The 26,995-nt window shown below is 39.0% G+C and overlaps 1 protein-coding gene across 2 annotated transcripts in view; it reads right to left on the minus strand.

Annotated features, from left to right (window-relative positions):
• The window catches only part of LOC124170940 (rap1 GTPase-activating protein 1-like), a 556,415-nt gene that overhangs the window by 426,074 nt on the left and 103,346 nt on the right, over window positions 1-26,995 (minus strand). The window contains exon 1 of one of the 2 annotated variants that reach the window (XM_046550011.1): window positions 17,700-18,133. The exons of the other annotated variant lie outside the window; for it this stretch is intronic. Within the exon in view, the coding sequence (XP_046405967.1) occupies window positions 17,700-17,845 (146 nt within the window). The 5' untranslated portion in view covers window positions 17,846-18,133. Of the gene's footprint in view, window positions 1-17,699; window positions 18,134-26,995 lie in introns of those variants that run through there. 2 annotated transcript variants of the gene reach the window in all.

Here is a 26,995-nt window from a genome sequence, read left to right on the forward strand (position 1 = left end):
CAAAAGGTGATTAGGTACATGAAATATTAGAGGGCGCCGTGGCCAACACATCTCTAAGTTTCTAAAAAATCATTTAGTGAATGATAACGTGGGTAGGGTTAACATCATTAAACGTTTCTGAAAAAGGTTGCAATAGCAATGTGAAGCAGATCATGATTCCTATAAAAAGTAACGAATCTAATAAAAAACGATCAAAAGCTATTTATTTAACCCAAAAATTCGAATGATAATAAATCATTTTAATCCCAATCGATCTTCCTAGTGCGGAATGCTTAAATCTTTAATTATATTTTCTAAAATTCTATTAATTTATTAATTCAATTTATATTTAACCGCGGGGAAATAGAGTTCGATACCTATAGCCGCCCTTCACTGCCTTAATATTCGTAAAATACCGCTTTTTTAAACTGCTCCGGTGGATATTTATATTAATTATACTTATTTTTACATAACATATAGCAGGAAAGGGTGACGTGAATGTGCATTGGCATATGAACATTCCTATTCCTCGTGGTAGGTAAATTCCATACCCTAGTGGTGCCATGCTCACATCGGTTGGACAAGGAAAATTACCCCAAGGGAAATAAGCTTTTACGTTGGTCCATGTCCGGCCTGACCACTTGCTCTACTTCCCTGTCCGCCGAAAACATCCTCATCTCGACATCCCAATAAAATGGACCAGAGAGTCACGCTACAGCTCTCAGGCCTTCATCAAGGGTACGTAGGTACTTTCATTGAAAGCCGTCAGGGGTCAATTGGACCAAGGAAAGAGAGGAATGGAGCATGCATATTTCTAGGCAGCGTCATTAAATGTCTCCATATTTTAAAAGATCGGAATTAAAAATGTAAGAGTCGGAAAATATTAAATTTTATTCATGAAAAAATGAAGATTCAAGCAAATCAGGTAAAAAATATAATCATTAAATGAATAAAAGTAAATTAAAAAGGTTTAAAAAAACACATATTTTTCCAAAAATATCATGAGATGCAGTAAAAAAATCTGTATTTTCTGCGAAACACGCACTTTATGTTTGCGGTACCACGCAAAAACAGGAAGGTTTATCACCGAGTAATTAGGTCAAATTGAAATTCCTACCACGATTTTTGTAGAATACTTTTAACAACTTGGATGATAAAGCGTGGGTGCTGATTAACTTTATTACAAATGAGTGTAGAAGAGTAAAGAATAGGTGAATAAGAAATATTCTATAATAAAAGAGTAATGAAAAGCCTAATTGCTTAAATTTTAATGAATTTAATACAGCTTTAGGAAAAGGCGTGTTTTTTTAGTTTTATAAAAAAATTTATTTTCATTTTTTGCTTTCTATTGATGAATCATGTAATCGATTAAACCACAGCGTTAAAGCAATTTCAGCGAAACTATTATGACTAACCCCATGCATTGAGAAAATTTAAAGCTATTTAACCATATGGAGAATCAGTTAATTAATTAGATAACAGTGGAACAAAATTTCATACCTGATTATTGAATATTTTATTGCCATCAAAAGCAAGAAAAAGTTCAAAATTTGAAACCAATCCGATATTGGTAAAAGGGTTATAAATCAATTACAGGATTCAATCGATGAAACAGACGAACAGATGCGGCAAAAATAAAGAGCGCAACATAGATCACGTGTCATGAGGAATCAGACTTTTCACTAGAGTAAAGTTTATAATAATAACAGTAATGGTATTTTTCTCCCCAAAAATCAAATACAGCGAAAACACAAAGGATACAAAAAATTTATGTCCAGGGGAGCCTTATGTACCGTATGTGATTACGTTACCATCCATTCAATCATCACCATACACTGGAAAAATGAATTTGGAAGAAAATATGATGACTCAATATTTCAAAATAATTCGGAGTAAAATTGCGCTCAATACTTTTTACATCGGAGGTGTATTCGAGGGGTTGGACAAGGAATAGGGTGGTTTCCTATTATTTTTTAAATGCATAAATCGAAAGATTATTACTCCTGCAGTACGTATTTCACACTTTTAGATTTTTTAATGACGATATCTATTTTTCGCGATTAAATGAAAAGTGAACATTTTCCAGCGCGCGAAAACGCGACGGCTAAGTATGAATGCTGGGAAAACGCCGTGTGACGTCATTCTGGTTCCCGCTGTCACCGTGTGAGGTGACTTTGGGGCGAGGTTTTGAGCGCTGATACGATGCAGGCTGGTTTCAGGTAGCAGAGTACCCTGCTAGCAGGTAGCGCTTGGCTTAAATAAGGATTATTAATACCCTATCAATCGAAGGAAACTTTCCGAACTTAGGCAATTTTAATAGGTAGTTATTAAGAGATGTTTCCCTGAGCTCTGTGCCTCATGCATGCATTGGCAATCTCAGACGATGTAAAACTCCTATCTACTCGTATAGAAACTAGGTCCCTGTCACGTCACGTGGAGTGACATCGCATGGGCGCCAATCTGGCCTTTTTCAAATGCGGATAAAATTGACCATTGCCATTCGTCTAAACTGGGATTTCTAAAACCAAATAACTTGGACTTTTGTTATTATGAATTATGTTATATGGATATTATGAATACAGTAATGGTGGGTAACGAATCGCAATCAATGCTTTTCGTTTTCTTTGATGAAGGAAACTACCCTATTATGAAAGCGAATCCTTTCATTTGCTATAAATCAAATACAAGCCGGAACGCCTTAATAAAATTAATATTTTCCTTTGATTATTGAAGCCTTTTAATATGTTTGCTTCCTAATTGATTCTCTGTTTCACGTTTGGTACTATAGGGACTTTGAATTAAATTTTAAATCCTCAACCTCGATAATTTTGAACCAATATGACTGGTATTCGAATACTTGTCAATTGACACTGAATAAATGTTCGAGGCCTCATCTCTACTAAAAACCAAAAATATGACAAAACTCAACGTAACAATTCGATATTCCAAGCCTCAGAGTAGTCACAGAAGCTGGAAATAAATATTTTTCAATTAAATAAATAAATTTTATTGGCCTTAGGAGGTTATCCTTTGTAGCCTAAATTAGTAAACATATAAACACTAAGACTGAAAAATTTATACATGGAAAAAAATTATAAAAACACTCGGTATGATGACAGTGAACTAGAAAGCAGAGATAACAAATTATTATGTAAATTCATACATTATCAGTCATTCATATTTATACTACTATACAATGTTAATTCATACATGAAATTTCATCAAAACAAATGTAAACAAACATGTTTATAAAGATATCCAACAACATTCAATTATCTCTTTTTTTCATTTCTCAGCATAACAACTGTAATTTTCGACATAAATAATTTTTAACAATGAAAAATTATACAATAACCCTACAGCAACCGAAATAAATTTGATGAACATGAAAAGCCATGTTGACTGAAAACAAATAAATGTAATTCATCGGGATTTGATCTGGAGGACGAAACACGCATTTCAGGTTTTAGGTTCCACGAAAAACCCCAAAGTTTTTCCACCCAAAAATCAGGTCAAAATTACAATTCCTACCACGAATGGCTACCAATCTGGACAAGCGTCACGTAAATTCAGTTGCATTCAACGGTATCAATTCCAAAATGTACAATGAGGGAACCAGGAAACACTGATATCCACTGAACGCCGTCAAATTACAGAGGGTGAACTTGAGTGGGCACAATCTGTGATTGCCGGGAAAAAATCCATGATTTACACAAATTTCGTTAGCTCTTCACTTATCACTATGGCTCTATTTTTTTGAAACAACTGACGTACGTAACAAAATATTTTTCAACGGAAATCCGTTTCATTAGGATTCCAGCTGGAGATCGAAGCAGGCGTTTAATGGCTTTATGCAGCAAAATCTTTTATGATATCATTCAAATATGAGAATTTGTCTCGTCCATATATTAGGTCAGGTTCACTGGCTGTACAAGAGGGAAATCTGGGGATGAGGAAATGCACTGAGGGAGGAGATGTGGAAGGGAAGTAGTAAGCCTAACGGCATAGTCTCAAATTTATCGGGCACAATTTCCACAAAGTTAAAATACGAATATTATTCGGATGCTTTATTTTTATTGCTGTTACTTCCGCCAGTTGAATTGGAATATTTTCATCGGAGATTAGATTTACAGGAATTCCTAATCTAGGTATCACAAAATAGGCTACGTCTTATGCACCGTAATTTTAGCGCAATGCAAAAATGCACGTATATTATTCGCGAGGAATTTGGATTACGTGTAACATTAACTTAAGCATCAATCGACACCGAAGAAGATTCTATCGCCAATACGAAAATCTTTAACAACGTCATTCAAATTTATTCATAAATATAGCCGGCCCTATTAACACAACGGCTACAAGAAAAAACCTGGAAACATTAAAACGTTTTGAGATTAAAGGAATAAATATAGGCATGAATAAATTAAGGCGGGTGAGACTGAGAACAAAAAGCTCAGTTCCGATATGGCGACAAAAACTCAAGCAATGCGCAATCCCTTTTTATCGGGACCCTTTGATATGTGCGAATTCTAACGCTGCATGCTCCGAGTGTTTTAATCCGAATTCTTATTTATGATAACAAAAATTCGGGAATCAAAAATTGAAAAAGGCCTTCCAGGTGGAAAAGCTTTTAAACTTCCCACACATGCGTGACCTTTAGCATTTTTTTATAGGGTCAGCTCATTGTTTTTTATTAGAAATCTCTCTCTGCTGATACAGTCGAGTGCAGATGAAGGTATTAGCCCAAACGGGGTATAGAAAAAATATTCATGAACACGTACTGCAAATGAAGGTCAGGCAAATCGATAGGGACGAAGTGGCCATCTAAAGTTCCACGCCGTATTTAACAATTTTATTCGTAGATAATTCGGGTGAAATACACAGATAAAACACAAAAAAACTAGGAAACGTTACAACTCATCGGAAAGGAAGATGAGGCAAGGAAATTTTGGACTTAGCGCTTTTGCATGATCCAAACGCGTTTCGTTCATTGTAAAGGAATCATTCGGTCATTTCTTATGACACTAACGCCGTTTGCTTTTCAGTATAGATACTCGGAGGCTGCGCGCTAGAGTTAGGTTGCATAAGAATTTGAGAATAGATACCTTATAGAGAGACATGTAGAAAATGATATTAGAACCCTACTGTATTTCCAGGTCCGATATGTAATGGTTATCATGCCTTAATAGTGGCAATAATATGATGAAACCAACGTAGATCCAAAAAGTTTGCTGTGGAATTTACATAGCTATTCCTGTGATTATGCTGATAATGCTATAACTTTAAACTTACCCCATAATGTGAAAAAAACGTTACACAAAACAGAAAAATTTTCACGAATGCTAAACGAATTGGGATAGGAGCCGGTAGATATTCGCAGGCTATACGCTAGGGTTAGATTGCTTGAGAAATTGAGAACAAGCAATTTTCAGAGCAACTTGAAGACCATCATATTAGAACCCCATTGTAATTCCAGATCCGACAGAAAGGATAGATTTAGAGAGACATTTTACTGAACCGATAGGTATAGGAATTTGTTTTCTCCCAAACAATAATGGACTACAATATAAGGGGAACTTCGCTGGCGCATTTCCTTTTTATTTGCTAGCGGCTATTGTCCTAACACCCCCCGCCACACGCCTATTGAGACGGCTTGCGGGATATTATGTAGATATTATTATTATTATTTATTATTACATAAATTGTTACAAGTCGACCATAATGTCGGGTGGTAACATATAATCAGGAAGTACATAATACAAAGAAACAGAAACAGAATAGATATATCCATGGTAAAAATAATACACTAATTCTAATCTCATACAAATAAGAATTTAACATTGTCCCAATAAAACAATTTAAAACAATCCATTAAATACATTAATTCTAATATAATACAACTAAAAAACGAGCATTGACCCGACTTCACCCTCAACTTTTAAACCACTATGTAATTAATCAATAGGTAAGTGATGCACACTTCTTCCTAAAAATTTTGGCATTTGAAGGGAAGATCTTAAAAATCACTTCAGATATAGATGTAAATATATTTTTCCATCTCATTAGGATTCAAGTGGCCGGCGAAGCAGGCATCGCAGGCACTGAATTGCACAATACAAGGCAAATACAACGATATTTTTGTCAAAAATCAAACGTTTCCGGATCTAGACAAACGTCATTGAATCAAACTGATAACAAACGATTTACTCTCAATAAAGTCAGTATAATATATTTATTCCCATTACACCGAAAACAGCTCTATATGGCTTTTTACATCGAGGTTTTCAACATATTAACAACTCTAACATACTAAATAGACTAAGGGAACAACTGTGCCCTTGACCCACGGCCACCCACCACGCATTTAACCCTTTCTAGCCCAGAGCTGCTTCTGGGAGAAATGGAATTCCAAGATTTCTCATTTAAAAATGTGAATATTTTCTACTCATAACTATTGTGGTAGCAACATACTTCGCCATTAAACTTTGCAGCACAAAAGAACAAAGAGTTTAAACCTTTCCTGAATAGAGCTGAAAATGTCCATAATGTTGATGTTACTTAGGAGCAACATTGGGTTGTAATTGGCTAAATGGGTTTACTGAAGTCGCCATTCACAGCGTTGACGGACGTATTGATCCGAGTTTCAAGGGGATATAATGTTCAATAGGGTGGTTTCCTATTATTTTTTATTGCCTAAATCGAAAGATTATTACTCCTGGAGTACGTATTTCACGCTTTTCGATTTTTACATGACGATATCTATTTTTCGCGATTAAAGGAAAAGTGAAAATTTTCAAGCGCGCGAAAACGCGAGGCGTAAGTATGAATGCCGGGAAATCTCTCCGTGTGACGTATTTCTGGTTCCCGCTGCCGCCCTGTGAGGTGACCTTGAGGCGAGTTGAGCGCTGATACGGCGCAGACTGCTAGCGGGTAGCTGAGTACCCTGCTGGCTGGTAGCGCTTGGCTTAAATAAGGATTATTAATACCTTATCAAATGAAGAAAACTTTCCGACATTAGCCAGTTTTAATAAGTGATTATTAAGACATGTTTCCCTGAGCTCTGTGCCTCATGCATGCATTGGTAACCTCAGACGATAGAAACTATTATTAAACTTCTCGTATAGAAACTAGGTCCCTGTGACGTCACGTGGAGTGGCATCGCATGGGCGCCAATCTGGCCCTTTTCAAATGAGGATAAAAATGGACCATTGCCATTCGTCTAAACCGGTATTTCTAAAACCAAATAATTTGTATATTATGAATACACTAATGGTGGGTAACGAATCGCAATCAATGCCTTTCGTTTTCTTTGATGAAGGAAACTACCCTATTAGGGGTGTTAACCGAAATCTACGTTGATGATTATTTGATACTTCGAGACCATTACTTTTTCATGCTATTTCTCGCAATTACAAACATTATAATGCATTATATATATTTTTTAATGGATCACAATGCACTCATGACCGCGTCGCAGACATTTTTAAAAACGATTAAAATGCGACCGAAGTGGCAACAGAAATCAACCTTCAACGGGATAGAATTGTGCCTCATCTATGCTGTCCCCTTGGAGGCAACCTACCCAGGCGGGACAAGAATCAGCGACCGCTTGTTTGCCAGGCAAGAATTTTACCCCACCGCCACCGAGACCGGCAAAAAGAAACCACGAAACAGCAGAACTTATTGAGAAACAAGTTTCACGGAATATAATCCGGGAAGACAGCTCAGGAAGGCACAGTGGGCCACGCCGTCGGAAAAAAAATCCCACACAATTTACGCGAGTTTTTCCCTCTTAATTAATCGGGTCCGCTTCATACTATTTTTTTTACCCTAATACTATCGCCGCTTGTTTCGGAAGCCGAAAAGAAGGGAAATGAGAGACGATTGCTGATTTACCAATGCGATATTTTCTCCCCCAACTTGGACCGCCACATCAAACGTTCCTCGAACAATTACGAGCGCGCTCCGGCGACGAGGAGGAATGGCGGCGAAACCCCCCCCCCCTTCTTTCCCCTCCCCCTCTCCTGCAGCCCCACGCTCCCATCTGCCCCCATTCATTCAACTTCACTCTCCCGCCCCCATGACGCCCTACCCCACCCCTCCCCTCCAGTCCATCCCGACGGCCTGCCCCACATGCAACCGCGTGCAATCACTATATCGCCCCCGCCTCACCAATTCCTTCTCTTCCACTTTCCGCGGGTTACGGCAAAGGGCACTCACACGCTTCCGTGGGAGGCTGCGAAAGGAACATGTCCCCTCTACACAGTGAATATCTGCATGCAGACGACACGAAAGAGGAAAAATAGCAGGCTTTCCCGGCGTATTCTGTCGTGGATGGTTACTCGTCTGCATGTAGATATTCACTGGGTAGACAGGGCATCGTGGACCAGCTGTCTGTGTCCACGGCACGGCGGCTTACTGGTCTACCACTAATCAGCGGAAAGTTAACTCATGGCCTGTAGATATAAGGGTAGGCATGTAGTAAATGATTAGGCAGTATCATTTTTACATTCTCTTTCGTGTGGTGGAAGGTTACTCGGGATTTCCACCGGGTCAGGTTCTCCATCACGGCCGACGTTTCGATGAACTAGCCGTCCATCGTCATTAGGGCATGATGAAGTTTACGTCATTACGTTACGACTCGTTCATCGAAACGTCGGCCGTGATGGAGAACCTGACCCGGTGGAAATCCCGAGTAACCTTCCAAATTACGAAAAAAGTTGTAAAAAGTACACTGCCTCATCCTATACTGCATGCCTATCCCCATATATATGTCTACACGGGCCACGATTAAGCTTTCCGCGAATTAGTAATAGACTAGTCAACCGCAGTACCGCGGACACAAACAACTGGTCCACGCTGTCCTCTCTACTCAGTGAATATCTACATGAAAATGACAGGAAAGTGGTTGTAAAAATGAAAATGCCTCATCCTTTACTACATGCCTACCCCTATATCTACGTCCCACTATTTAGCTTTCCGATTAGTAATAGATCAGTAAGCCGCTGTTACGCGAACAAAGACAATAGTCCACGCCAAGGATCAAAATAATGTCGTGAATCTTCCGAAATTCCCTGTCATACCATGATATAATGTAAACAGCAAATGATTATTTCTACAATGTAATATGAAACTCCAATACCGACCATAGTTTCGACACTGTGACATTATCAATGTATCATAGAGTGTCGAAACTATTGCTTGTAGCGGAGCTATATATTTAAATCCGGAAATTACCATTTTTTGTTCATGTGTTATCATGGATAGATCGCATTTCCAAACCGTCAAGATTTCATTCACTCAGTGAAGTATGTTTGTCATTAGTTGATCATTATTAGCACCTAATAACGATTGGAACTCAATTTTTAATTGCCTGCGACAAATGCGCCTCGTAGAGACCATTGGCGTGGAGCCCACGACACGCCGCAAATAACCTCCGGACACCGCCACCACCATCGAATTCTACATTCAGCGCACAGGTCTGTTTTCATTTTCATTGTCAGTATTTGCCATCGTCTTACTTTGGACTCCGATGTCGATACTTAGACTCCATAAAATGGATATAGAAGCAAGATTCGTCAATTGCAATTAATCCTTAGAAGTTTTGAATTCCGAAAGGAACATTTCCTCGAACACACCCCTGCTTCTAATTATCATAAGTGTTGTATCAATAGGCACTTTACTTTATCCACTAGTTTAAGTCTAACCTCTTCATCCTTGGGTCATAATTACGCTTACGGCGGCGGCTGGGTGGAATAATTTCTCGTCGATTTCCGTTGGACTCCAGTGTCGAAGCAATCCAAAAAGCTAATACGGACGGAAACTGTTGCCGTGGTTGGTCTTTGATAGGCAATGGATTTGGACATAGGTTGACGTTAGGGTTCATTTTTCTCCGTATTTCATGCTTTCTTTAAAGTCCCTCCAAATTCCTTCCTGTTTCCGTACATTAAAGCAAAACTTACTCTGTACTTTCATAAGGAGGTTACGAGCTTAACACGACATATATCCTCTAATACACCCACTGACATATCACGCGTTACGAGGAGGCTTTTGTTGTATTAGAAGCTCATTTGATGCCTTTGGCCGATTTGAATTTCGATGAGCACATTCGTCCGACGACATCTTTGGACTTCGACGCGTGGGGCTTTGATTCAACTCTGAGAATCGAATAAACATACATCTACATAGGCCGTCGATTTTAGATAGTGCCTCGTGGTGGATAGTTTGATTTCCTTCTATTCTCTCTCCAATCCTCCAACATTCTCCAAGTTAAACGCAAAGGGATTCATAACGTTGTTCAATTCCAGCCTCCCTTGGAAGCACGTGAGGGTTCCTTATCGCAGCACGTGGAAGGTATTGGAGAATATTGAAGAGGAACGGCGAATAATCCGAACACCACCACTCTGACGCCATTAGGAATGGATTCCCACAGCAATCGACGATCATCAACACTCACAGACAATTGACAATCGTTTTCTATCGACGATAATTATTTAATAACTAAATTTTCTAATACTCCGGATACTGAACGGAATCAATTGAAAGCAGGTGGCCAAGATCAGTACTCCAACTTATTGTAAGATCCACGAACCTAGAGCCTAAATAAGAATCAAGGATGTAGAAATATATCTTAAGTGAAGAACATAAAAATGTTCCTTTAGCAGCTTCTCTCGGAGGAGTGGTATAAGTTATTACTTATGGAAAAAGGAGGGTATTGAATAGAACTTTGGGTAGACAAAAAGTTAAAGTTGAAACTCGAAGACAAGAACGTGACATCAAAAATAAAAAACCATCGTCTACGTACGCAATTTCTCGCTCCCAGAATCGGCTACAGAGTCGATCGAAGGTCGAATGAAAATTGAATTCCTAGCTAACGAATTAGAGTATTTTTAAGGTTTATTTTCTACATCTACATAATACTCTGCGAGCCACCTCTAGAGTGTTTGGCAGGGGGGTGACCTATCACCAACATGCAAGAGGACCGCCACATGCGTACCGTACGGACATAGAAATATTACGCATACTAGAAAAATATACATGCATATTCAAACGAAGACAAAACTAGCCAACGGTTAGTAATTCCTATAGAAAATACATGCAAGGCTAGAACTATGGAAAACATGCTATGAGTCAGTCATCCTAGCGAGTGACTCCATAAATCCTATTGATTGAAACAAGGTTGCCATCCTTAATACTACGAGTTAGAATGGCATTTTAAATCTCTCTTTGCAGTCTATTTCTTATATTCGTTTATAATCGTTTTGCAGTCTATTTCTTTTATTTTCGTCTCATCGAAAGTATAAACGGAGTATTAAGATATGGAATTAATTCTCCACAATAAAAGCATTTTAATGGTAACATGGCATATATTTTTTGTCTTTTTATTTTACTTGCACTTGGTAAATATATCGGAATCAATTGGAGGTATAGAACATCACGTCCTCTACTTATGACGTTAGTTGTGAGGCAAGCGTGTGTAGCATGTGAAAAGAATAATATAACAGGTAGAATTTTAAGTACAGTTGAGTCCCGCTTATCCGAAATCATTTTATTCGGACATTCATTTAATTCGAACAGCTCCGAGAATTGAAATATGAATCAGTTCCAAAGCTACAAAATTTTAATTTATTTAATCCTACAATATTGGCGAAGACTGTTGTATTACGCAATGGAGTCAATTTCACGGCTACCGAAGATTAAGAGAATAAGTCGCTCATCAACATACCCGTCATGCACTCAGATGAAAAACCTATCCGCAAACATAAGAGAAAACGAATTTTTATTATTACTTCGGATAATCCGCACAATCAAGTAATACGAAATGGGTTCGGCTGCAACTAGTTTGCAAAAACGAGACTCCATTTTACCCACAAATTTGCATTATACATGAAGATCAGACGGAATGTTTAACGCTAGGTGGAAGGCAGTCCAGGAAGACAGCAGAGAAGCACGCAAAAAAGTAATAAGGGAAAATGATAAGAAAATGGTGCCAAAGCAACAAAATTTACTCTGTTTCTTCCTCTAATATTGGCGAAGACTGTTCTATTACGTCATTGAGTCGATAAAACAACTAAAGTACGCCATTATTTTGGAAGACGCACAACACCGTAGCCAGGGGAGGGATCAAGGGGGATTGACCCCCCCCCCCCCAAATGAAAAAAATTAAATAGATACTTTATGCTCGCTTGGTGCTCACACGACGATATTATATAGCGGCGCAGGGACATCTAGTAGTCCAATGCGACTTAAGTCAATAATTATCTACGCGAATTTGTAGGTGCAGTGTGTGTAGTTGTTGTGCAGTGTGTGAAATAATAGTGCTGTGGATTAGTAGAGAGGTGAGTGACTTATGAGCCTCCTGAGGGACCGCAGAATTGACATCGACACCGAGGAGTTAATTCATTTGGTCGCTGCAAAAAAAAAAGCTAGAAGGTTAAATTCAATTTTATAATAATATGTTTATATTTTCCTTTAAGGGTTTATAATAAATATGCATATTTAACCGTATACGCTATTTAATTTATCTTATAAAAATAATTTTATGTTTGTCTACTATTCCATAAACCTCCCCACCCCCCCGAAAATATTTTCTGGCTACGGCCTTGAAGACACAGTAACTTCATGGTTGTGTCGTAGTCATGAATGGCACATGGGGAGGAGAATCGTACGGCCTTTCCCACTCTATAAATCCCGGCGAGTCCTACCTCCACCGTGTGCGGCATCGCTCCACTGCCGGCGGCCGAAAAAGGTTGCGCCCTTATTCATATTGAATGCTTTATCGACTGACTTGGCTTCCTAGTGGGTGGTGCTCGAGGCGGTTACTATTTTATCATTAAAGGGTTTACCAGAACGCTCAAATTCTCGCCTTCCGCAACGAAATCTCCTCACCGCAATGCCTGCATGCTCGGATGAGGCTGAGGTGTTTGAGAGGCAGGGGGCAGAACTCACAGGGCCTGGGTTCAAATCATGAAAGAAGCAGAGATTTTGATGCAATGAATTGCTGAGGCCTTAACCTTGAAGAATTCCATTTAAAGTTTGAAAAAAATAACAGCTTTGCGTCCCTCTATTTCATCTTAAATCGTCAACTAGTTTGAATGCACACTATCATTTCCAAGACTAGTCTAAGTCTTCTAACTAACAATAAGACTAGTATAAAGTTGCATCGTTAGTTAAGACTAGCCTCGTTATTTTGCCTAACTTAGCAGAGGTTTTCTCACCGAATTCCGATTCTCTCCTTCACAATACCATATCATGTATAGAGATTTCATAGAGCATCCATTATTTCTGTCGACGTAACTTCATGAGATCGCCAGATTGTTAAAAATCTACGTATTGATACTTTCCATCGCTGTTTACTCATATTAGGTATTAAATAGTGAGACTTGAACTGCATATTGATATTTTTCAAGGGTCATTTACTTATCCTTTCCATTTGTCATGATACGAAAAAGTTACCCCCCCTCATAGTAGAAGGTACAAAATGGTGCCAAACTTTAATTTTATTTCATCCTCTAATAGAGGTGAAGACAGTACCAACTATTACGTCATGGAGTCAATTCCGTGGCTGCCGACGATTAAGGGGATACATCGCTCATCAATATGCCCTTCATACACTTCAAAAACTATTCTTTTATGGAAAAATTCGCAGCCACAGAAGAACTGACTCGATGAAGCAGTGGCGTAACTATAGGGGAGATGACTATAGATCCCCCCAAAGTATAAGAGAAATGAAAAAGTTATTTTAAAATATTGCCTAGTTTTGAAATATAACAATTGCATCTGCTTAAATTTAAATTTTTAGTGCCAAAATGGTGTAAAATATATATTCAGGTACGTCATTTTTCAAAAATTTTCCCGCCCTAGGCTATCTCATCCCCCCCAAAGATTATCCCTAGTCACGCCACTACGATGAAGAGCTGTTTATGTTTGGCACCTCAAAATGCCGTGGAGCGCAAGATATAACTTCAGGGGAATACTTCAGTTGATGGATACAATTGGTGCTTTTCACAAACAACAGGGAAACGCAGGAAAATGGCTTCTATCGATCGTAACTTCATTCTTTACTCATTCATTCACTCATTCAAGTGGCTCCAAATGCTTCCCGAGCATGGTGAACATCCACGAAGTATTGCATGCTCCTTTCAAATTAACATTTATACGGTCGTTTTGATCTAAATTTTATCGAAAAGAGCGAACATCTCCTTCAAAATCTAAATAAAAGTAATTGTAAATAATTGTAACCTTAATTTTACTTTAAAAATAAATTCTCTCATCTGAAAGTGAATTTTAGTTGCGCTAGAACCCGCTTAACACTTTCTAACCCAGTGTTTCTTTGGACAAAAATCAAATTTGAAGATTTGTCATTTACGTAATGAGTACGTCTTCACCTCAACGCAATTATCATGACAGCTACATATTTGTCAATTAAAATTTACAGCAGAAAATAACTCGTCTTTCAGATCTATCCTAAAAGAACAGAAAAGACACACATTTTTTCAATGAGGGATATTCATACTTTATGTTGCTTAAAAGAAACACTGGATTAGAAAGGGCTAAATTCAAGTTAAAATTTCCATCAAGCTACTTGACCTTCCTTATCAAGTTGGAAACTCATGGCTCACTCTGATGTATTTGATGAATTGCGACTCGAAAAATATTTTTCCCGCCGTCTAATAAATTTCAAATGAGAAAATGGAGATGAATGAAAGAGATACTATCACGATTAGGCAAGTACAAAAGATTTTATCCATCTAGTACCATTAATTAACAATACAAAACTGAACTAGGTATTCATTCCCGAGAAAAAAAATCGAAAATACTCGTTCTTTCAACACTTCTCGTAGCTTTCCTCGTTTTCAGCCATCATTACCGGCATCACTTATACCCTGATCAAATCCCTTGGGGTATACCTCAACGCCAGCTTCTATATAGGACTTCGGATGTGAATGAGAAGCAGACTACCCCATTTCGCCATTCATTGTCTCGAAGAGGCTGAGACGTTAACTCATCGCCCTTGTCCGCGTGCGCGGCTCTCAATGCATATCGGTCAGCGCGGCGGGCGATGAGGCCGTCGTATCAAACAACGCATCATCTACGAACACTTGTCTGATTCAGTCGAGGCGGACAAGGAAAAACGCGACATTCCCGGTTTCAGAGATAACAAACGATATCCGGAGGGAAATAATAACACTCCGTCAAAAGCTTGACAAGCTTGGATAGTAGTAGCATAGATTTATTGGACAATAACGCGTTCCATACGATGAAGACGTTATATAATGAAAAATTATACTGAATTTTTGAATGTGCCAAAAATGTGTTGTTGACTGCATGTAATAAGAAATTTTCCAGTATACATTTAGCCATTAAAACAACCCTGAAAATCCGTAAAAAAAAGAATTTAACGCTTGCATCCTCTCATAAATGCATACCACTTCTAAATGAAAGAGCCATCAAAGGCGTTATTCATGGGAACGCCATTGAGAGAAAAAACTGATGCTGGTGATTGATTTTAGTTCGAAAAATATTTTTTCCGCCGCCTAATAAATTTCAAATGAGAATATGGAGGTAAATGAGAGAGATATCACGATTAGGAAAGTACAAAAAAAATTCCTTATCCCGGAACTTTGATGAAAGCAACAAAAACTGAGTCAGGTATTCATCCCCGAAAAAAATGCAAAATTCCCATTCTTTCGACACTTTTCGTTGCTTTCCTCATTTTCAGCCGTTATTACCGGCATTCCCTCCCCCTGATGAAATCTTTTGGGGTATCAAGGGCTTACTCAGGATAAAAAAATAAAGGGGGGCAAGCCATGGTCGTTCAAGTTGTAACCTAGAAAAGGTTTAGGAAACCAAACTTTCTAGAGAATTATAACTTTTTAAAATTTTATTAATTATATGGCGTTTTATTATTTTTTAAATTATTTGCTCGAAAAAGATATTTTTTATTTTAATAACATGTTTTATACTTATAACACTTTTCTTGGATATAAAAGAAATACTTTCGTTTTGAACTAAATTTACTTTAGTTCTAGGTGGGCAGCAACCCCCTGCTGCCCCTCGCTGGGTACGCCCATATTGGGTATCCCTCATTGCTTGAGAATAGCATATCTTGGATCGGATGCGTTCAAATATACGCATATCTCGTTAATCCCATTCATGGCAATAGCGAAAATCTGGATGCGGAAGTATTTATTCGGATAAAGAGAAGTAAATTCTGTCATAACACTTTTGATTCCCATTTTCTCCCGTCACAAGTTTTTATAAACCCCAACAACTAAGTAGAGTTCCCTAAACGAGACGTGCAGAGAAACAATAAGTTTACGTTCTCGATCAGGCGAATACTTAGATTCATAATCCAACTTATCATTTGCGAGCAGTGGCGTAGCCAGGGGGGTCCGGACCCCCCCCCCCCCCCCCGAAATATAATAATACAGTTATTTTCCTTCATAAAAGAAAACAAAACATTGAAAAATCATGAATTTACAAAATATTTCTTTAACAAATGAACTTTTTTCGATTATGAAAAGTGTTAAAATTAGTTTAAAACCCATTACTGAGTACCCCGTTTAAAAAAAATATTTTCCCCCTGGTTTTGGACGACCCCCCCCCCCCCCCCCCCTGAACGAAATTCCTGGCTACGCCACTGTTCCTGAGTACTATTCGTGATCGAGACAATAAAGCAATGTGAAAGAATGCGAATTTCCATCTTGTCTACTATTTCAATTCCTTTCGGCCGCTGGCTTACGTTACAAGCGGTGTCACTACGTCCCGCCCATACCCTTCCGCATTGCATGTAGATAAATAACAGGAATTTATTCTTGACGAGTAAAAAATATCTCCATCCCCACTTTAATGTGCTGTTCATTTATAAAATCTAATTTGATTTATACACTAAATGGACCAAAATAAAGTCAAAACTCAATCCTTTTAACTCTATCACAGCTTCTTCACGCTCCCTACTGTCATGACCGGTGTCCATACAGCCCAGAGATGGATCCCTCAAAATATCGCGTAATGAAATAAGATGAATGGTATCTCCATCAGTTGAATACAATGAGTCACGTACCTTTCAAGACCGGAAGTAAATTTGAGGCAATCATGTAGCCAAAACAAATAAAATTTCCCCTCTTTCGCCCTTAAATGACAATTCATATTCCCCTATCGTGATAACCGGCCCTTACAGCCCCTTAGCGGAAAATCTCGACCCATCTTGTTGAGTGAGAACTGATATACTGTCAACAGAATAGATACTACCCCATGCCAAACACCCGAGAGGCGATATTATGGTATTAGCGTTATTATGGTAGTAACGCAGGGTGTTATGCAAATGTACAATATAGAGATTAAAGCAAAATCAATGACACAAACAAATCTGAGGCCATAGATAAACCAAAACAAGGAGAAAGCTCTCCTTTTTAATCTCTTTCGGCAGCTTTTTCCTCCGTTCCCTCCCGTCACAACCGGCGCCGTGCGGCTTTCTTACAACCCCTGCAAAGACCCCACAACCCCGCGTGCAGATTTATTCGCAGAAGCGATGCGCGATACGCCCCGATACCAACACGGCGAAGAAAGCGGCACATTTTGGCGCGACACGGATATCCAGCTCGGAGGAAGTCGGCCACCGCGGTGGCCCCGACAATCGGCACTCCCGTTATCGTGGTGCGGGCGCTGAGGAGGTGCGGGAGGGAAAGAGATTCGCAATGGTGGTGGTTGTAACCGACCTTTCGGTGGAGCGCGGCAGGTGGAAGTGGTGGTGGTGTCCAAAGAGTGTCGTGGTGGACCGGCGGACTCCATCGCCGTCCCCGAGGGCGTCGTGCCCCTCGGACAGGTATCGCTGAAGCTGCGGCCGCGACTTCCGATCCGCCATGGGCGAACCCCCTCGCCAGCACCGGACGTCGGCGCCGGCTTCAGGCGCCCGGCATCGTCCGAGGCGATTAACGTGCGCCGGGCGCTGTCCCGATGCTACCGGAGGCCTCGCCTCGCGGCGTCACACACGCTCGTTTAACGTGCGGCGACAGATGTGAGGCGGGTCGTTTTTACGCCCTCAAATGTCTCCCGCGGGAGTTTAGAGGGATGCTGTCGGCTTGCACGCGGCGGCAGGCCGAATGTTCCGTGGCTAGCCCGCGACACTCGCGTCGGGGTGATCGTGGAGGGGAGGGGGCGTCGTGTTGAGGTGGGGCGCGAGCCGTCTGCTGATATTGCGGGGGTTGGGCGTCCGATATTGTGGGGCGCAAGCGCCGCGGAGCGGGGAGACGCGGAACTGCGGCGGCGTCGTGTATTCTTTTCATCGTCACTACTCCTGCCATCTAGCAGGTTCTTGAGAGACTATCTTCCAAAGTTTTGCTCGAGAGGGAAGATTAAAATCGCTCAAGCCTCTTCGAGACAATTTCCCCATGCTTGAATCGCAGTGAATATTCAAAATGTTGTGATTTTTCCGTCAAGTGACATTTCCTTTTTTTAAGAAAAAAATGACGGAAGTCTAAAGACATTAGTTTTCAGTAAACGTAAAAATGGAAGGCCCGAATTCACATTACGATTGTCCGAGCGATCGTCCTAACGATAGTTGGCCGAACTAGCCGTGTGAATGCATGTCCTGACAATAGTTCACGTAGTTCCGAACGTTGCCACTTTGCGATGGTTAGGCGCTGGGAGACCGGAAACGGAAGCGACAAAAGAAAGACGAAAAGTTCGGGAAGCTCTCTTCGCTCTATTTATTTTCATGGACTTATCCTTGGAAGGAAGAATATGGGCGGAAGAAAAATTATTCAGTAAATACACGTGGAACACAATAATATCTTGACCCTGCATACCTCAACAGCTTTGCTAACCGTCAATTTCTCGTTCTTATTAGATGTCAGCACTAGAGGGAAGCACAGGTTTTAACAATCATTGTTTGAATGCACGATTGTTCCGACGATTGATGGAACAATCGTTATCTGAACGAGGCAGAACAATTAAGTGAAGATAAATAATTGTTCATTTTCCCTGGTCAGGTTCTACCCTGAAGGTCATTAGGATGTGACACAGAAATAATTAAAACCATTTATTTAAAAATTAAAATAGAGATTCTCGAGTCACATAGTCCAACCTTGTTTTATTTTTCAGCGAAAGCACAGGAAGTACAAAACGGAAGTAAAGAAGATGTTTGAAAAGCACTAAAACAAAAGGGCATTGAAATAGACATAACATACAACACATCATGGCGGCAGGTAAAAAAATTACAGCGAAAAGTATATCTTGCGCCAAGGCTCTGTTGCACATTGCACCGACTTGTGCGAGTTCATTTATAGAAAGATTTAGTGCTTTCCCGTCGAATAGACTCCGTGAAGAGTTATCGGGATCGCCATCGGGTAAGGAACTGCATAACTGCCGACGTTTCGATGTCCGACTCGACCATTGTCCTCAGGCCTGCAAGGCTGCATCGTACTCGACAGCCTCACAGCCCTGAGGACTATGGCTGAGTCGAGCATCGAAATGTCGGCAGTAATGCAGTTTCGAACCCATAAATACTCTACACAGGATTCTCCATTCCCATGGCTCCATTGATTCTCACCGGTCGCAATAAATAGCACAGTGGTCCCAAATGGAAATAAGCCGGCCAAAATTAATAACGCCGTAATTTAACATAAATTAGCAATACAAATGTAAGTTGCCTACTGATTTTGATCGCATGAATCTGATTTTGGCATTTGGCGATAACTTGTTGATAAAGAACTTAAATCAGTATAATTTTAAAGTAAAAGATGTATAAATTGCCGTTAAAAGCCAAGATAGAACTTACGACATGACATTTACGAGATTCGAACCCATTTATTAATTTATTAAGGAAATTGAGGAGAATAATGTTTAAATTTCAATAATATCACTTTAATGTATCACAAAAGTGAATTTTAAAAGAATCGTCGTCCGATGTCTCCCCATGAGAATAAACTAAATTGGTAAACTTCCACACAATTCTATTTACTTTAGTACCGACCCGGTTTCGACACGTAGTGTCATTATCAAGGTACCAATTTGGCTTTCCATTTTCTATATATAGAATACGTGTCGAAACCGGGTCGGTACTTTAGTAAATAAAATTGTGTGGAAGTTTACCATTTTAGTTTATTCTCATGGATATAAAACATTTCCACCAGATATCGCCGGACACTGTGAACGATGTCTCCCCATCTGACTCATTGTCGCTCAGCGAATCACTTAAAATTAGCAGATTTTCACCTCACCTAATAGGCCGACCTCGTATTTTGGAACTCTTGATGTAATTAAATGTGTGGTTCATATATTAAAGGAGACTCCGAAAGATGTCTTCATTATTTAACACTCTTGAGGATTTTCTTGCACGATACACTTGGAATTTCATCATATCTATGTTCCTGGCCTCCAAGGCTTCCTCCGTTAAAACTCCAATTGAAAGAAAGTAATTTTTTGGCAATTGCTGTTCCAAGTATGTACCATGTACCATGTACCAAGTATGTACTCTATGTACCATGGGCGGCATTTAATACCAGCCATAAAGCTCGATGTTCAGATAAGCTGTTTCCATGCAATGTTGGCTGAAGGCTTCATTATGCATCTCATAGCCACAGGATAGGGATTTTAATATCACTGAAAGTCGATGGATAAGTTTCATCGATACCTGTAATTAAAATTTCAAACACATTAATAATTAAATTTCATGCATCTAAAGCATCTGTTCGTAGATTTTTTCAAAATTATGGAAACAGATCCAATATTCCTTACCTAATTATATAATGTAATACTTATACGTAATTTCATCTCGTCTGAAATGAAATCCTGAATTAAAACTCCACCTGTAAAAGTTTGATGATTGAGATTAATTAATGATTAATTTTGCACATTGCATACATTCGCCAACTGCGCATGCATGGTAGTCATTTACACTCACTAGATGTGAGAGAGAGACACTGATATACTTCTGGAGGGAATTTTAATTCCTTATGAAATGCTCATCTGACCTCACTTTGATTCCACTTTCTCAGGTATTCCTTCTTCTTCGCAAATGAATATTCTTTTCTCCAATTTCAACAGATTTAGGCGTTATATGGTGGAAGTTCGACATATTTTAAATAAAAGCTGGAAGCACTTTTCCACAATATTATTCCTTCCTCTCTGTATTTTTATTGTACACAGCAATGCACGTAACATTTGCGGCACCAATAATTCAAATTTAACAGGTGTATTTACGGCTGAAACGATGAATGGGGTTTCAAAAAATGTTTATTTTTAATGAATAAAAAATCGGAAATTATGTTTTCAAACTGAATAAAAGATATGCAAGCTAATATGGACTTAACTCTGAGTTTCCGGCGTATCCTGGAATTTAAATGCTAAGGCAAACCAAGTGCTTCAATTGTTTTGACAGGAGAAACTTCTCGAGGTAGCAGAGTTAACCCAGTTCGGAGCACAGCACTTGTTTACTAAGTAAATCATTAATAAAACTGAGTGCGAAATATTCACCAAATCCATGCAATGGTCATGGTGAGGGAGGCCGTCATCCTCATTCCGTTATTATATAAGAAAAAATGCACTAGCAAGATGCACGCACCCTTGGTGGATTTAGACGAATTTTCCCCTCCTCATCCCATTCTACCTACGTCTACGGGCTGTTGAAACGATCCTGTGAACAATTCTTGGCGGCACTGGGGCGGCAAGAGGATTAGGGAGCATTTGTTTCTCCTAGCGTCAAGGCCTTATTTCGGAATAACGTGTTTACAACGCTATCCAGCACGTAAGGTTCTCCCCTCTAGGAGGAAAGTTTTGCAGAGGAAAGCATTTAGCGGTTACTATAAGCTTCTTGTATAGTGACTAATGTAGTTGCTTTTAATCACGCATAATTTGTCTCATTAAGAGCATTAAAACCGGCCCTCATTGGTTTCATGAATATTTGAAGGTACATACGAGAAGTGTTCATACGATAGGCGTGAAACACTTTAAGTATGAAATCTCACAATATGTAGAATTATGTTAAGTATACGCCATGCGTGTGCGACGACCGATACAGGAATATTTGAGCGATAATGCCATTCGGCCTTCGGCCGCCGCCGGCCAGCCGCCCTCAGCGGAGCGGTGCACCGCTCAACTTAAAACCCCCTAGATGTCGGATAGGCAAGTTTAGGCAAGATTTTTTTCTCCATTTTGTTGTATATACTCTTCCCGAGGATTTTGCATAGGAATCTTCGGGGAGCACAGAGGAGCACAAACCTATATAGACATATTTTACTAAATATATAACCAAAAATAGCTAACATTATAAATAATTAAATATTGTTATAATAAATACTGAAACGAACAAAACTTACCAAAATATTGTGCACAAATATGGAAAATTACCGTATAGACATTGACGGATGAATCCCATGAAATTAAAATAGTCATTTATTTAGCTGAATTTCTTTAACATCGACTATTTCTGCGCGTAGGGCGTTTTGGGCTGAACATGTCCATGTTTGACGGGTTACATAGGTCAACATAATTATCACACAGATCTATCGGGTACGAAATATTGTAGGCCATATCCTGTAGAATCCGAATACAAAATTCTAAACTTCCTAGTGAAATTTCGAAAAAATGACTTTTGGCCAGCTTCTTTCGATTTGGGACTACTTTACGGCGCTCCAGTCACTAGTATACAAGTCAACATACGCATTTGCCCGCAAGAGATACGCTAAGAATTGAATGCAATCGTTTATTCCTCGAACTCGAGCTCAATTAATTAATATAATGCTCAATTTCATATCTAATAGTTAAAAAACGCAGTTAAACCAGTGAAATGTACTCCCTTCAAAAAGACGTATTAGAAAATGTGGTCTAGTGGTTACGGTGCTGAAATACGGTTCTAGAGGTCCATTTTCGATTCCCATGTGTGGTAATTTTTTCATAATTTCCTTCTACTCTTTCTTTTAAAGAAACCTGCTATTCACAATTATATTCAATATTTTCACTGAAAATTTTAATTCCGTGCGAGGAAATATATTTGTACACTTGCGACGTTTGATGTTTTCCCATTTTTTCACACGGGAGCTTCCTTTGAATTATTTAATTTTCAGGTCGCAACACAACGCATTATTGAGATTCACATGTAGTTGGTTTTCTTTTATGTTTCAATATGATATTTTGGATTCATTCTTACCATTCATGCTTAGCTTTCGAATCGGATTTCGTTTTAAGCTGAACTTTTAAGACCCTGCGGAGTAGGAAAAAACATAACGGGAAAAGCTATATTCTTTGATGATTAAAATGGATAATTCTCCTGATGGAAAAAGCAAAATTTACCAGCAAAACGCTTCTCTGAAGCCTCTTGTTAGATAAATGACAGCTTGCTGAGTGAAAAGATGGTTGACCATCCCCAACTCCGGAGGAAGAACCCATTCCCTCCCTAACTCGCTCTTTCTGGATTTCAACGCCTCTTTTCCAACGACTCGAAAAGTAGGCTTGAATTGTGAGAGTCCACAAACCCGTATTGCAATATAATAAGAATCCAAGTATGTACATGTATATCTTAAAAATGCGTCGTGTTGCGACAAGGAAATAAAATGACTCAAAGGGAAAAATTGGGAAAACATCACATGCCGCATGAGCACAAAAAAATCCTCGCACATAAAAAGTGAAAATTTCAGTGAAAGTCGTGAAAATAATTGTGAAAAACAAGCATCTATAAAAGAAAAAGCAGAGAGAAATATTTAAAAAAGTATTGCAGACGAGACTCAATCTTAATCTCAGATTTGAAGTCGAATACCTTATCCACTCGGCCACGACAGTGTTTGTGTTATAAGAAGTTCTGTAAAGAATTCAAAGCCAAATACATTGACAGCTACCGATCCTTGCGTCACTAGTCACTAAAGTTGGAGTGCGAATTAATGCGCGGAGACCGGTTTCACACAAACGCGGCAACTGCCTGGCAGTGGAGCCTCATCTAGTAATATAAACTCTATGCTCTGACCCAGTGGCGATCCTGAGAACTATTCACGGAGTTCATTTATACTTTCGCCCATGGAACGGAACTTGTTTGAGTGAAATACCAAAAAATAGATGAAGTTACTATTTGTTCATGAACCTGTTAGATGTCAGATAGTTGCACGGTCAATTTTCTCGTTAAATACCCTGTGTATGCGATCCTGTATTTAATTTTTACATCTAATATGTCGCGTATTAAGGTCGTAAGACGTCAAACAATTCTCATTTTACGCTAAAGATGAAGAAATGAATTCGATATATGACGAATCCAAATATTTCAAGGGAATGACGACGACTTCACGTCTATCATAGTGAAATAAGCTCTTCATAATTCAAGAAACGATTGACAGAGTGTAAAATCAAGTTTCACTAAGTGTATAAATAGAAGGCCCTAAAAAAAGAGATGAATAGGTGTAAATTTTTAGTCAGATTATACCTTGAACAGCATTGGGATACGGCACAAATAATTTAATCCCATACCAAAATAAAATAGCAAGGAAAAGGGTACAATTTTTAAATACTTTTACGAGCGAACAGAGTTGGTAGTTAAATTAATATGGCAAATAAGTCTTCACTCTAGGCCAAGATTTTTTTCAGCAATAGCAATTAACATTTTTTTCGTACGATATAAAGAATACACCATTTTTGAACAGCACTAAACTCCCACATTCTTTGGAAATGTTAACATATAATCAATTATGGCCGAATTTCCGATTTTCCAAATCCTAGCTAAGAACCAAAGGAAAAATCAGGCTATAATGAAAACAATTCCAACTCAAACCAAAAAATACAATTATGTTCTCTGAATCAGTTACACGGCAATAGGCCAACCGAGCCGGCTTGCAAGGCAGTACTTTGACGTACTTCTAGGACAGGGTTGTAGTATTAACTTATGGCTCAGGTTCTTTCAGAAAAATCTGTTGCGTCTGAATAAGATATGCTGGCATAAATTCTTTTAGATGCACACTAACAGAAGTTCATAAAGATCGCAAAGACGGCAAAGATTCTGTCAGAAAAATTTAACACTTCTAATTTGGAGGAAGTTATAGACGTAAATTGATTGCCAAAACCACTTTATTCTCTGAATCCCAAACAAATTGCGTTTAAAGGTAACTCATACATTTATTGCTTATCATTATAAAAAGAAATGCTGCAATGATAACTATTTGATTGAATTAACAATGCCTGTAGTGTCTTGCAGAAGTACCTCCTTTGCATACTGAGTCTGCATCAATATTTTCTTAGAGAATGATCCTAAATTTCATTTAATCACTTTATCACTTGAATCACTACTCTCTAGACTTTCTTAAAAAGCTTGCTGAATGCGCACATCAACTCCATTCAGATATAAGCAGTTTCAAATATTAGACCCTCTGAAACATTTTCTCTTTCAAATGTTCAAAACGAGCATAGACAATGTAGTAGCAGAAGGAAAAATATCAAAAATGAAAATAAAAATTAAATTATGCACATAAAACCCCAACTGAAGAGATAACGGACAATTACGTTAAGCATACCAAAAACTGCATCACCCTCGAGCTGCTCGTAAAATAAAAAGAAATAATCAGCGAAAAGATTTCTAGTTTATCGCAAAAGAATAATTTTCAGCAATAGGGTAGTTTCCTTCATCAAAGAAAACTAAAGGCATTGATTGCGATTCGTTACGAACCATTAGTGTATTCATAATATACAAATTATTTGGTTTTAGAATTCCCAGTTGAGACGAATGGCAATGGTCAATTTTAACCGCAATTGAAAAAGTCCAGATTGGCGCCCATCCGATGCCACTCCACGTGACGTCACAGGGACCTAAATTCCATACGAGTAGATAGTGGTTTTACATCGTCTGAGATTACCAATGCATGCATGTGGCACATAGCTTAGAGAAACATTTCTTGATAATCACCTATTAAAAATGCCTATGGTCGGAAAGTTTCCTTCGTTTGATAGGGTATTAATATTTATTATAATCCTTATTTAAGCCAAGCGCTACATGATAGCAGGGTACTCTGCTACCTGCTAGCAGCCTGCATCCTATCAGCGCTCAAAGCCTCGCCCCAAGGTCACCTCACACGGCGACAGCGGGAACCAGAATAACGTCACACGGTGTTTTCCCAGCATTCATACTTAGCCGTCGCGTTTTCGCGCGCTTAAAAATGTTCACTTTTCATTTAATCGCGAAAAATAGATATCGTCATTAAAAAATCTAAAAGCGTGAAATACGTACTCAAGGAGTAATAATCTTTCGATTTAGGCAATAAAAAAATAATAGGGAACCACCCTATTTACTTTGCCGGTAAAATAGTAATTTATGGACCCCTTGTGTCATCGGATCCCTAATAATTTACGGAAAGTCCTTCCAAAGCAATGCGAACGTGAAGCTTCCCTCCTTATTATGTTTGTCCTGCCCGCTTGATTTCATCGTTTCTCTGGTGCGGCTGCTTTATAATTTCAAGTCCGCGGTGCGTAATAAGGTTGCACGATATAGACTTACATGAAGCAACCTGACGACCCTCTTCTTGAATATGTATTAATTAGAAACGAATTGACTAAAAAACTTTAACTTGATTTACTTGCATTCCTATTTGCGAGAGAAAATTTTTACCGTGCATAAAGGCCGTTTTACACGGGGCACGGAATTGCGCATCTTAGAGATGCATTAATTTCTAAAATGGCGTGGAATTGCGTGAATGCATGAACGAAATTAGAACAAGGGCTATTTTGTCGTCTCGCATCCACGCCTTATCGCATGTGTTCTAGCAATTCACCGCTTTACAAGACGCAATTTTGATTGCTCCTTCGCACGTACGTCAGATTGCGTAATTCCGTGTACCGTGTAAAACGGCCTTAACATCACCTTGTATGAATGCTATCGAAAATCAAAGAACGAAAATAAGGACGTGCTATAATTCCTTTCATCTACATACCTTCAAAATTTCAAATTCTTTCTCCCGTACAAAAAATACCACCACCAAATCAGCCTCTGCGAAGTCGACTCCGTAATAGCAAGGTGGAATATAAATAATACCATTCCAGTTTTCCA

Source organism: Ischnura elegans, chromosome X (assembly GCF_921293095.1).
Source record: "Ischnura elegans chromosome X, ioIscEleg1.1, whole genome shotgun sequence".
NCBI classification, from domain to species: Eukaryota; Metazoa; Arthropoda; class Insecta; order Odonata; family Coenagrionidae; genus Ischnura; species Ischnura elegans.